Raw genomic sequence first — 13121 nt, 5'->3', positions numbered from 1 at the left:
GTAAAATATCAGTCACTTGATTAATAATGACGTATTTTATTTTGTTCATTCCAGAATGTGGGCATCCCTGCCAAGGTTGGCATTTTCCCAAAGGGCAGATAAGACTAAATCCTAATGCTCTGAGATCGACATGGCTGTGGATCGGACATCACATATACAATGGACATGCTTAAAAGCCGTCAGAGGTTCTTGCCGAAAGACAATCAATTTTTGAAGACAATTAATTTTCCCGCATGTTAATCATGAATGGCGACATAATCAACATTAGGCTCGCGCTATTTGCACAGAAAATTCATCATTTGCCACGTTGGAATTTCAACCTATGTCCCCAGGATATGAGTTTGGGTTTTAGAATGCTGGCCCGGTGAGGTTATCATTAAACCACCAACTCCCCCCATCAATATAAATTATTTTCATAACTTTCTGAGTAGAGCATAAGGAGATTTCAGCAAGTTCTTCACCACCTCTCTGAATCTCCTCTGCGTCAGTGCATAAATACAAGTGTTTGTGCAGGAGCTGGTGCACATCAGCAGGAACGCTGCCCTGATTGCCACATAGAGTGAGCTTGAAACTTGGAGAGACGTAATGTGGGCAAAGCTGACGCAGATATGGATGACAGTGATGGGTACCGACAGCACCATGAAGCAGCCAGAGATGGTGAAGAGCAGAATGATGGAGGTCCTCCTGCTCTTCAGCTCGGGATCTCTGCCCATCTCCCCAGCACCATTGCTGCTGTCCTTCAGAGCCCGGCGAACTCTGCTGGCTGCTAGGATGTGGCCAGCGGTGAGAGTGTTCAACAGCAGGAGCAGGGGAATAGGAAGAAACATGTTTGAGATGTTGGTGAGCCATTGGTGAGCTGCCCAGGCCGGTGAAGTGAGGTAAGCAGTGATGGTGCGGCAGCCCCACTGTACATTGTTCAGAACATGAGTGTGCTCATAGCGAAAAGGCAAGGGAATGTTGACCAGAATGCTAAGAGCACTCACAATGAACATGACCACGTTAGCACTTCTTTCAGTGCAAAACCTCCTCTTCAATTTGTTGCAGCAAATTGCTACAAAGCGGTCAAAGGTGAAGGCGATGGTAAACCAGATGGAGAGTTGGAGGCTGAACCCTTGCAGGAAGGCACTGAGTCGGCAGGCGGGGGTGTAGCTCAGCAGTGAATCCGGGAAATGATACTTGAAGATCTGGCTCACAATCACGTTGAAGACAAGGACCATCATATCTCCTGTTGCCATGGCAATCATGTAGTGAGTGATTCCTTTGGAAAGGCCGCACTTCCCTTGGGAAAGAATCAGCACTGTCATCAGGTTTGCTGTGAAGAAGATCAAATCGTGAGATGTACCAAAACACCCAGAGATGTGCAGCGATGAGGTCTTGGATTACACAAGACTGATGTGCTGCTGGCAATGCTAGACGTGAACTTCAATGGAAGACAGTGAAATCTCATTAGCAATACATTGTCTGTGCCATGGAAATAATCAAAGGGTAATTTCAGGACTGGTATATCACTTTGCACCGATTGCTGTCCTGATTTCAAGAAAACAAATAGAAGTTTTAGAAGTTACTCAGAGAAGGATCACTTGCCACATTCCTGCGATTAAGGTCTTGTTGGCTGAAGTGAGGTTATGCCCATCTCCATTCGAGTCTGGAAGAATATAAGGTGATCTCATTGAAACATATAAGATCTTGCGGGGACGAGACAAAGTGGAACACAAAAAGAGATATTTTCCTTCGACTACAGTGATTAAGCCGAGGGGACACGGTATCAGAATCAACTGGTTCCTTTTTCAAACGAAGGTAAGAAATGTATTATTCTCCGAGAGAGTGGTTGAAGAGTGCAATTCTGTTTCCTTGAAGGTAATGGGATGTTGGCGTATAAGATTGAGTTAGACAGATTTGAATACACAAGGGAGTGGAAGGCTATGGTTTCCAGGCAGAATAACTGTCAGCCATTGATGACTCATTTTAATGATTGCAAGGATGAGATCGAGAATTTCTGTTCCAATTGTTTATGATCCCCTTTTCTGCTTAAGCAGAAACAGCCAAAGCTCTCTCCCATTAGGGGAACATCGTCTCAGCATTTACCCTGTCAAGGTCCTTAAGAATCTGATATGTCTCAATTGGATCACTGTTCATTCTTCTAAACTCCAGACAGTAGACTCCAAATCTGTTGAATTTATGACCATAAGATAGTCTTTCCATCCCTATGATCATCCTAATTGTCCTCGTATGAATTGTGCCAGATGAAAATGTATTTCCTTTGTTACTGGACGAAATTGCTCACAGTGTTCCAAATCTATTCTCAGAGCTGCATGGAACTTGCAGTAAGACTTCCCTACTGTTGTACTCCAACGCTCTTGAAATAAGAGTCCAGAATTCCACACGCCTTCCTTATCACAACGTGTTCCTGTTTGCTAATTTTCTGTGTTTTTGTATTTCTGAAGGCCCCATTTCCCTTTGTGTACCTGCTTCCTGATGCGTGTCACCATTTAAATAAAACTCGATTGCTTTTTCTCCCTTTTCAAATGAACAACTTGACATCTTCCTACATTATACAGCATTTGCAAGATTTTGCTCATTTACTTTATCTATCAATATCTGCCTGAAAACACGTTTGTATCCCTCTCAAAATGTGCCTTTCCATATAGTTTGCTATCGTCTACAAAATTCCACTTGATGACATTAAGATTTTCTAAATGTTCTGTTATCCCATTCGTAATTACCCGATTCCAATGCTTTCTCAATTGATCTAGCTACCCGCATTTTGCTGTCCTTCCTTTTGAATAGGATGATGCATTGACAGTTTTTTCATGCCTGTGCAACTTCTCCACAATAATAATGCAGACATTATTTCTGCACCGACCTATTTCAGAATGCAAGGTTGCAAGTCATCAGAGGCAGGAACGTTATTTGCCAAAAATATATCAATTCGTGAAATACTCCTCTTTAAATGGTGGTCTTCTGACTTACTCCCTCTACCTCATTCCTCGTAATTTTGGGATCTTAAAAGTTTCATCCAACGTCAAGACTGATGGAAAATAAACGTTTAACTCCTCTACCGTTTAATTTCGTTACTTCAAACATAGTTGTTTCCAATTCAGTCAGCTAGGACAGGACAAACTGGACTCAAACCGAAATCAATGGTAATTAAAAGAAAGGAAAACTCAGCAGAAACCAAATGTTCAATTCGGAGTGAATATCAAATTGCAAAGATTCAATTTAAAACAGAAGAGGTAAGCAAAATGTCACAGCAGCTTCTAATCACTTACCTGGAATTCCAAAAATTGCAAGAACAGGAAAGAGAATTTCTATTAGAAGCGCCTGCACTCGCATTTTCAGGTGTAAGCAGACAGAGTCCAAATGAGTTAATGCACTGAAACACACGTAATTTATACACAAGCCAATCCTCCAGTGAAACAGTAAACAGATCTCATTAAACATGCTCTTTCTAACGAACAAGTTAACATCTCGCTTAACTGCGCAGCATTTACAGTGAGTTGTATTATCCCCCGAGGATCAGGACCAGTTCTCTCAGGCTCCACAGCTCTTAATTCTCAGGAGGTCATTCAAGACCTGAATGCTTCAGCTCAACTTTTACCAGGCACGGAGAGGTGGTTAGTTCAAGAGGAGGATGCAAATCACCAAGTTTTAGACTTTTAAGTCAACCTGTGCAACGTCACGGCTCTGGACAAAGTCAGAGTTGAATCCAGGCCTTCTAACCCATCCAGAGTGATCCTACAAATGTGCGACGTGAGCCCTTAGTTACACATTTCTAGTCTCACCATAGTCTTTCTCTTTTTAGTTATTGCATTCTGGGAAAAATGAAAAAAAAACGTTTTTTACAGCCATTTTCATTTTCGAACAGAAAGATTGTTTTAAACGTGATTTCGATCGTATTCATCGACAGCAGTGACAGCATATACAATATACAGTTATACATTACAATGGTTGACATATAAAACACATTTTACTTAAGTCTGTTTAGACTAGGAGATCTAAACTCACATTGTCAGCAACAAAATCGATTTAAAACGAAGTTTCTTTTGGAATATTGTTCTCTCAGGCAAATAAATTATTTTATGCAAGACAGCTCAAGTTTTAAAGTCCCAAAAATTCATTTCGTTCCCCACAATATCTCCCCAGAAGATAAATAATGCTTTAAACATTCCTGTGTTCATTCAATGTTTTTTTTCCCTTTGTTCAATACATTTCAGGAAGGAGCCACTGCAGTTCTGCAGTTCAGAATCAACTACTGATAAAATATATTCACGTCAACATATCACCGGATTTTGCATTTCGCCATAGGGACTAAGAAAACCATAATCATTTCATCTATTACTAAATAACAATCTGCCAACATCATTCTTAAATTCACTCAATGTTCCAGCATCCAACACACATTCCATAGAATCATGACCGTTGCAGGAAGAAATTTCTCCTGATCTCTGTTTTAAATTTTCTACTACAAATCAGAAAGCAGTTATCTCTCCACCCAGATTTCCCCATGTGAGGAAACATCCGCCATATGTCGATTTTGTCAAGTGTCAAGTCAAGTCTCAAAGACCCAAGATGCTGGAGTTTTGACGGAAGCCAATGATGTCTGGTATTTGGACTTGGTCATGAGGGGAATTCAGAAGGAGATTGGAGGGATAGAATACCTTTTGTTTGGAAGGACCTTTCTGGAGCAAATGGGAGAATGCAAAAGTCATAAAGCTCCTGATCTTAAAATTATGTGAAGAAACTAACATCTATCCATTGAAATGATGCTAGGAACAGAACATCTCATTTTTTTAACATTCAGTGGGATATCGATTGTAGCGTTGAAATGTCTGAGGAATTCTCAGAATTCAGCGCATCTGGAAAGGAAATGGGTATTAAAACCATCATTGTTACACATTTGTTATTCTACCTCAACTCTTGATAAAGATGTTCACAAGAATGAAGGCTTTGATTCTTTATTTCAAAAGGAGCTGATTGTCTTTATTTTTCAAATGAAGAACACCTGAAATGATAGAAAAAAAAACATTGGATATTGGATGGCACGGCTGGAGTGATCCAATAACGACGAAAGGAGTAACCTGGTGGCTTCAGGAAAGACGGGGAGGAAGAGGACACGAAGAGAAATATTGTGAGTGCGACAAGGTCCTCCACTTTCCAGGAATTGGTGATAATTACGAGTCTACACTTGAAAAGGTATGCCACTGTAAGGTCAGAGAAAGGTGACTCAGGCTGAACCACACCAGTTATATTCTCTTGAACAGCTCTCAGGGGTTTCCACCAGCAGTCCATTATTTTGGAAAACCATGTGCTGATGAAACTTGGTTTGTTTGGGAGATGCCGCAAAGTGAGAATTGGTGCCTTTGTCCTCCAAGAAATGTCGAGAATTCTACTCGAGGTAGTTACAGTCGTGGAGGATCTTGTCGCTAGTTGTTGGGCCCCGAATGCTGAGTAGATTGCTACATTGTTCAATTCTCCCATTTCACGCAACACTGCCCCAACTCTCCCATTCAGTGCAACTCTGCCCCAACTCTCCCATTCAGTGCAACACTACCCCAACTCTCCCATTCAGTGCAACTCTGCCCCAACTCTCCCATTAAGTGCAACACTGCCCCAACTCTCCCATTCAGTGCAACACTGCCCCAATTCTTCCATTCAGTGCAACTCTTCCCCAACTCTCCCATTCAGTGCTACATTTCCCCAACTCTCCCATTCAGTGCAACACTGCCCCAACTTTCCCATTTAGTGCTACTCTGCCCAAAGAGTCCCATTTAGAGTGAAGCTGCACTAATTCTCCCCTTCAATGCTACACTGATCCATTTAGTGCTACCCTGCCACAATTTTCCCACTTAGCGTGACACTGTCTTAATTCTGGCATTTCGCGGGACACTGTCCCAGTTCTCCCATTCATTTGCTACATTGAACCAGATCTCAGTGTTGAGTATTATCTTGCACAAACTCTGTCTTTTACTCTGATACACATCTTCAACACAATGGTGCCCAGCTCAATGGTTTATTTTCCATTTTGTGGTGCCCTACGTAGAGTAAAATGGTGCAACTTTCAAACATTCCTCCGGCTTACGGATTCTCAGACTGTATTCTCCCATTTACATGTGCTGGTATTGTCACTCTGCAAGAATTCTCTTATTTACTGATGCCATGCACTAATTCTCCAATTCCCTGTTGTCCAACACCAACTTACCCATTTCCTGATGTCATGAACAGGTTCTCCACTCAGTGTTGCCCGACACTAAATATTAGTGATGCCTGAGCACAATTGTCCCGTTTAGGGATGCCCTACTCTCAATCTCGCATTCAGTAATGACCTTCCTCAATTCTCCCATTTCGTGCTGCACTGCACCCATTCTCCCATTTCAACCTATTCTGAGCCAATTCTCCCATTTAATGCTACACGACCCAATTATCCCTTTGAGTTCTACTTTGCCCCAATTCCCGCATTTAGTGTCAGAATTCTCTAATTTTGGCGTCACCAATATCGAATTCCGAAAACTGATCCTGCACAAATCCCGCCTTTTGTGGTGAACTGTATCAACTGTCCCATTTACTTATTCCATGACACACACTTTCCACATAATGGTGCCTTGCTCAATTGGTTTTCATTTCGTGGTGCCCTGCATCGAATCTCGACTTTACCGCTACTTTGCAAAATGTCTCCGTCTTACGGATTCCATGCGTGAGTTCTCCCATTTGTGTGTGTTCTTATTACTACTCTGCACCAATTCTCTTATTTACTGATGCCATGAACCAATTCTCCAATTCACTTTTTCTCAACATCAATTTCACCGTTTCCTGATGTCCTGAACAAGTTCTCCACTCAGTGTTGCCCTGCACTAAATGCTAGTAATGGCCCAGCCCATTGTCCCATTTCGGGGTGCGCTACTCCAATTCTCCCATTCAGTATTTACCTTACCCAATTTTCCTGTTTAGTGCTACATTGCAGTCATTCTCCCCATCCACCCTATTCTGCACCAATGCTGCAATTTAGGGCTGGACTGCCTCAATTCTCCCATTTAGTGCCACAATGCCCAAATTCTCCCATTTAGAGCTAAACTGCACCATTTCTCCCAGTTATTGCTACACTGCCCCACATCCTCTATTTCGTGCGACATTGCTCCAATTTTCCCATTTTGAGTGACACTGTTCTAATTCTCCCATTTTGTGCGCCTCTTAGGCTCCACGATCGAAGTCTCCCATTTCGTGCGACACTGCCCCAATTCTCCCATTTTGTGCTGTAATGCACCAATTCTCCCATTTGGGTAATACTGCCCCAGTTATCCCTTTTAGTGAGACACTGCGCCAATCTCCCTATTTAGTGTGAAATTGCAACAACCGTCAGTATTAAGTATTGTCTTGCTGATATGCTCTCTGTTACTCTGGTATACATCCTCAACAAAATGATGCTCTGCTCAACGTTTCTTTTTTCATTTAATGGTGCCCTACATGGAGTGCTCATTTGCAACTTTTTTCCGACTTACGGATACTATGCCTGTGTTCTTCCATTTATCTGTGCTGTTATTACCACCCTGCACCAATTTTTCTCATTTACTGATGCCATGTACCAGTTCTCCAATTTTCCAATCTGCAGTAAAGTGGAGACTCAATACAGGGCACCACCAAATGAAAACAATTTCAGCAGGGCACCATTACGTGGAAAATGTGTGTCAGGGAATACCCAAATGGAAGAGCTGGTACAGTTCACCTCAAAAGATGGAATTTGTGCAGGATTATTATTGGGAATTTTATATATGTAACATTAAAATGAGAAAATTCTGACACTAACTGCGAGAATTGATGTAGATTAGGATAAAATGGGAGAATGGGTGCAGTATAGCACTAAATGGGAGAATTGGGGAATGTCAATCATGAATGGGAGAATGAGAGTAGGCCACACCGAAATGAAGCAATTGGGCTGGGGCATCACTAATATATGATGTAGGGCAACACCGAGTCAAGAACTTGTTCAGGACATCAGGAAATTGGGGAATTGGTGTTGGGCAACAGGGATTTGGAGAATTAGTGCATGGCATCAGTCAATGAGAAAATTGGTGCAGGGTGGTAATAAGAGCACAGATAAATTGGAGAACACAGGCATGGATTCAGTGAGATGGAGAAATCTTGCAAAGAAGCACCACTTTACTCCACGTAGCGCACCACTGAATGAAAAAAAAACATTGAGCAGGGCACCATTGTGTTGAAGATGTGTATCCGAGTAAAAGAGAGAATGTGGATAAAACAATATTGAATACTGATACTTGATGCAATGAAGCACTAAATGGGATAATTGGGGCAGTGTCATGCAAAATGGGAGAATTGGAGCAATGTGGCACGAAATGGGAGACTTCGAACATGTAGCTATAAATGGGAGAATTGGGGTGGCGTAGCACGAAGTGGGTGAAGTCGGGTGTTATCGCACTAAATGGGAGAAATAGGGCAGTGTTGCACTAAATGGGACAATTGTTGCTGTCTCGCCCTAAATGGGAGAATTGATGCAGAGTAGGATGAATTGGGAGTATTGATGCAGCGTGGTACTAAATAGGAGAATTGGGGTAGGTTGATACTGAATGGGAGAATTAGACTAGGGCACCGCTAAATGGGACAGTTGGGCTGGGACATCACTAATATTTGGTATAGGACAACACTGAGTGGAGAACTTGTTCAGGACATCAGGAAATGAGGGAATTGGTGTAGAGCAACAGTGAATTGGAGAATTGGTATATGGTGTCAGAAAATAAGAGAATTGGTGCAGGGTGGTAATAACAGCTCATGTAAATAGGAGAACACATGCAGGAATTCCGTGAGTCGGAGAAATGTTGCAAAGGATCAGTAAAGTGGAGATTCGATGCAGGGCACCACTAAATGAGGCAATTTGTGCAGGGCACCATTATACAGAAAATGTGTGACAGGGAATAACTAAATGGGAGAGTTGGTACAATTCACCAAAAAAGGAAGGATTTGTAGGTTCCATTATTTGCAAATTTGATATAGGTGACGCTAAAATTAGAGAATTCTGGCACTAAGTGGGAGAATTGCTGCAGGGAAATACGAATTGGAAAAACTGGCGCACAGTGGAACTAAACTGGAGAGTTGGGACATGCCACCAGTAAATGGAAGAATTAGAGTAGGGCACTCCCAAGTTGCAGAATTGTTCTAGGCATCAGTAAATGGAAGAATAGGGGTATGAATAAATGGGAGAATTATTGGGCATCAGTAAATGGGAGATTTTGAACATTGTTCACATTCGAAAATTGCTGGGTTTGATAATATATTAAAGAATTGGATCAGAGCATGGGAGGATGGGAGCACAGAATCAGTGCAAAGGAGAAATGTTGGAACCATCTTTAAATTGGAGATTCTGTTCAGCTCCCCACTAAAGGAAAAAAGTATATGCATTGTATCAGGGAACAACTAAATGAGAGAATTGATACGGGGTCTCAATAATTGATGCCAGTGCCAGTAAATTAGAGAATTGGTGCATCAAGTTAGAGAACTGGAGCAGGATAATATTCAGTAGAAGAGTTGAGAACGAAAAGAGGATCTATGCAAGAGTGGTAAATGGAGAAATGATGCAGGGATGTGGAGCCCTAAATGGGAGAACAGGAGATGCCCGCACTACCAGCCCCAGGCTCCTCGCCTTAATTACTGTCTGTGTTCGAATTTGTGTGTTTAATGATATCTGTTCACACTCTCCCTGAGGATGGAGACTTGTGTATAAATTGAGTGTATTTAAATGCATTGCCTCATTTTGACTGTTTCTGCTTTCACCAAAAAATGGGACCACAGGCGCTTCCACTTGAAATTCTCTTTCTGATTCTTGCCGTCTTTGGAATTCCTGGTAAGTGATTTGAAGCCGCTACGACCTTTTTCTTGTGTGTTCTGATTTGATTTGGGTGTCTGCAATTTTATCCAGTGTCCCCCAAATGGAACTCCTGCTTATTGCTGAGTTTGCCATCTCTTCATTACCTTTGCTTTCAGCCTCAGTTGATCAGTCCAGTCCCAGATGACTGAGGGTTTGAAACAACTGTGTTTCACTTAAATAAAGAAAACAACAAATGGTAAATGATTTAAATCAACGTTTTGCATCAATCTTTACGGTGGAGAATATTTCGAACATCTCATGAATGCTCAAGGATATGGTAGAGCAGTCATGTCATTTCATCATCACTGGGAGAGGAGTATTCGAAAAACTAATGGCCCTCAAGGCAAAAAAGGTTTCTGACATTGACGACTTGCATCCCAGCAACCTAAAAGAGTTAGCTACAGAGATAGTAGAGGCAAAGAACAAAGGCAATTTACAGCCCCCAGGCCCTCCAAGCTCTCCAAGCCTGTTTAAATCTGTCAGTCCATTTCTGAGCATCTGTATCTCTCTGCTCCCCACATACTCATGCATTTGTCCAGACGCATCGTAAATGAATCGACCGTGCCTCTGCCACCTCTGCTGGCAACACGTTTCAAATGCCCACCACCCTTTGTGTGAAGCACGTACCACATGTATCCCTCTTAAACGTTCCACCTCTCACCTTGAAAGCGTGACCTCTCGTAAGTGAATCCTTCACCCTGGGAAAAAGCTTGTCTCTATCCACTCTGTCTATACCCTCCATGATTTTGTAAACCTCAACGTTGCCTGTAATTCACAAAAACATCTTGGCATGTCCAGAATGCCAGAGATTTAGAAAACTGACAACGTGACACTCGTGTTGAAAAAGTGAGGGAGGCATAAAGTGAATAAACATATGTATCATTGAAAAAATATTGGAATGAATTAATAAGGTTGGGATAACAGCACATTTGTAAAACAAAGATTTTATCAAGCAGAGTCAGCACAGCTTCATGAAAGGGAACTCGTGTCTAATGCATTGCTTGAAATTTCTGAGGATGTCTCAACCAGATTGGATGGAGTGGAAACAGGAGATGCGTTGGATTTGGACAATGAAACAGCACTCAATGAAGTCCCTCACAAACGGTTAAGTTATAAGATAACATTTTACTGAACTGAAGGCAGCATAATAGTATGGATAGAGAAATGGCTGATGGAAAGGAAACAATGAATGGGGCAAAGGATTCGTCCGGTTCTGCAGGGTTAGGAATTATACAAATATATTAAGTATGTGCAGGAAGGAAGTGAATGTTCTATGGCCAAATTTGCAGACGATACCAAACATAAGTGAAAAAGGCAGATTAAGAGAAGAATACAAGCAGTTTACAGAAAGATGTTGATCAGTTAAGTAAGTGGGGAAAATGTCAGAAACTGGAGTATAACGTAGATCAAAGTGAAGTTGTTCATTTTGGAAGGGAGAACAAAGGACACAATTTTATTTAAATGGAGAAGAGTTGCAGAAAGCGGGAATTCAAAACATCTTGGTTTTACTTCAGAATGAAGCATATAAAGTTAATACATAGGTAAAGCTTAGCGTGGAAGTCTACTCACTGGAATCTAGAAGAATTAAAGTTGATCTCATTGAGACATATCGGATTTCTAAGGTAATTGACAGGGTGAATGGTGAGAGAATGCTTTCCTCTCATCAGAGTGTGCTTTGGCTTCACCAGAAATTAGGACAACAAACATTTCGAATAGAAATGTTCAATTCCATCATGAAAATCCTTGAAATCTTTGGGAAGTGCTTGAAAGATGTTGCGACATTTTCCTTGCCTGTTCTGTTTTGAAATGTCCCAGAGGGGACAGTCTCAGAAAAAAGGAGTGTCAACTTAATTCGTAGATGAGAAGAAATTTCTTCTCGCGAGAGGATTGTGAATGTTTGGAACGCCTTGCCATAGCGAGAGGTGTGGGGGCAGAGTCCACATGTACTTTTCAGGACTGACATAGAGAAAATGTTGATGGTAGTTCCATACATATGAGACACCTCAGAAATACACCTTCTTTGACGAAAGTTAGCCAAAGGAGAGGAATACAGATATCTATGAATTCGGAACAGAAATAGGCAATGTGGCCCTTTGACACCTTTCCAAATTTCAGTCGGAGTACTATTGATGAGAATAAGATCCAGACTTCTGCCTGCATTCCATAGCCTTTGAATGCCTTGTGTGATCAAAACAATCCAACTCAGTCCTTCCGACACAGTCCCACTACCTTCAGAGGAAGAGCATTCCAAATACGAAACACCCTCTAAGAGAATAGAAATGTCCTTATCTCTATTTGATAAGGGGAACTACTTATTACTAAACTGTATCCCAAAGTGTCCCATGAAGAGGAGTATATTTCTAGTGATCCATCTTATCCTGTCTGCTTAATAACTTACATGGGTGAAGCATAACCTTTCTTCACAGCAAAATATTTTAATCCCTGGAATAAGGTAAATGAACCTTCTCCAAGCTTCTAAAGCAGCAATATTTATTTGCTTGGAATAGGCAGGCCAAGGTGTGCAAAGTGACAGTGAATTCTATTCTACTCCAGAATTCACCTTCAGAATACTTCTATGAGAGAGATAATGTGTTGCCACTAAGATGTCAGTTTTGTTCATTGATGTACAAGTCGAGCATCACCAGGAAGCAGCCCACAATCTTGAACAACCCTCTTTCTGTAATTCCAGGCCTTGTCTTTGCCCATTTCTGATCGGCATTTTGATACATGTGATAATTGGGATTCTATTTTTTCAGAAAACCTGATGACAGTGTTGATTCTTTCCCAAGGGAACTGTGGCCTTTCCAAAGGTATAATTCGCTACATGACTGCTACGGCAACAGGAGATCTGATGGTCCTTGTCTTCAATGTGATTGTGAGCCAGATCTTCAGGTATAATTTCCCGAGCTGGCTGATGAACTGCACTCCTGCGTGCCGACTCAGTGCTCTCCTGCAACGTCTGAGCCTCAAGCTCACCATCTGGTTTACCATCGCCTTCACCTTTGAGCGTTTTGTAGCAATTTGCTGCAACAAGTTGAAGGCGAGATGTTGCACTGAAAGAATAGCCAGCGTAGTCATGTCCATTGTGAGCGCTCTTAACATTATGGTCAACATTCCCTTGCCTTTTCGCTATGAGCCCACTCACGCTCTGAACAATGTACAGTGGGGCTGCCGCACAGTCACTGGTTATCTCAATTCACCGGCCTGGCCAGCTCATCGGTGCCTCATCAACATCTCAAACATGTTT

The 13121-nt window shown here is 41.8% G+C and overlaps 1 protein-coding gene across 1 annotated transcript; it reads right to left on the bottom strand.

Annotated features, from left to right (window-relative positions):
* Window positions 1-413: 413 nt before the first annotated feature.
* Window positions 414-3333, bottom strand: LOC148140432 (galanin receptor 2a-like). The gene is made up of 2 exons (XM_087978870.1): window positions 3270-3333; window positions 414-1279 (listed from the first exon to the last, which is right to left on the bottom strand). The coding sequence occupies exons 1-2, from the start codon at window positions 3331-3333 to the stop codon at window positions 414-416; spliced, it is 930 nt and encodes a 309-aa protein (XP_087834996.1).
* Between the last annotated feature and the right edge of the window lie 9788 nt (window positions 3334-13121).

The sequence above is a fragment of the Chiloscyllium plagiosum genome, unplaced genomic scaffold (genome assembly GCF_037043375.1).
Source record: "Chiloscyllium plagiosum isolate Xiang-an unplaced genomic scaffold, Cpla_swu_hap1 HiC_scaffold_35, whole genome shotgun sequence".
NCBI lineage: Eukaryota > Metazoa > Chordata > Chondrichthyes > Orectolobiformes > Hemiscylliidae > Chiloscyllium > Chiloscyllium plagiosum.
Note: the sequence above shows the minus strand (reverse complement) of the source record. Positions and strands in the feature narration are given on the sequence as shown.

Coding starts and splice junctions, on each gene's coding strand:
- LOC148140432 (XM_087978870.1), bottom strand. CDS start 3,333: ATGCGAGTGCAGGCGCTTCTAATAGAAATTCTCTTTCCTGTTCTTGCA. Junction 1,280..3,269: donor TGCAATTTTTGGAATTCCAG/GTAAGTGATTAG, acceptor TTCTTTCCCAAG/GGAAGTGCGGCCTTTCCAAA.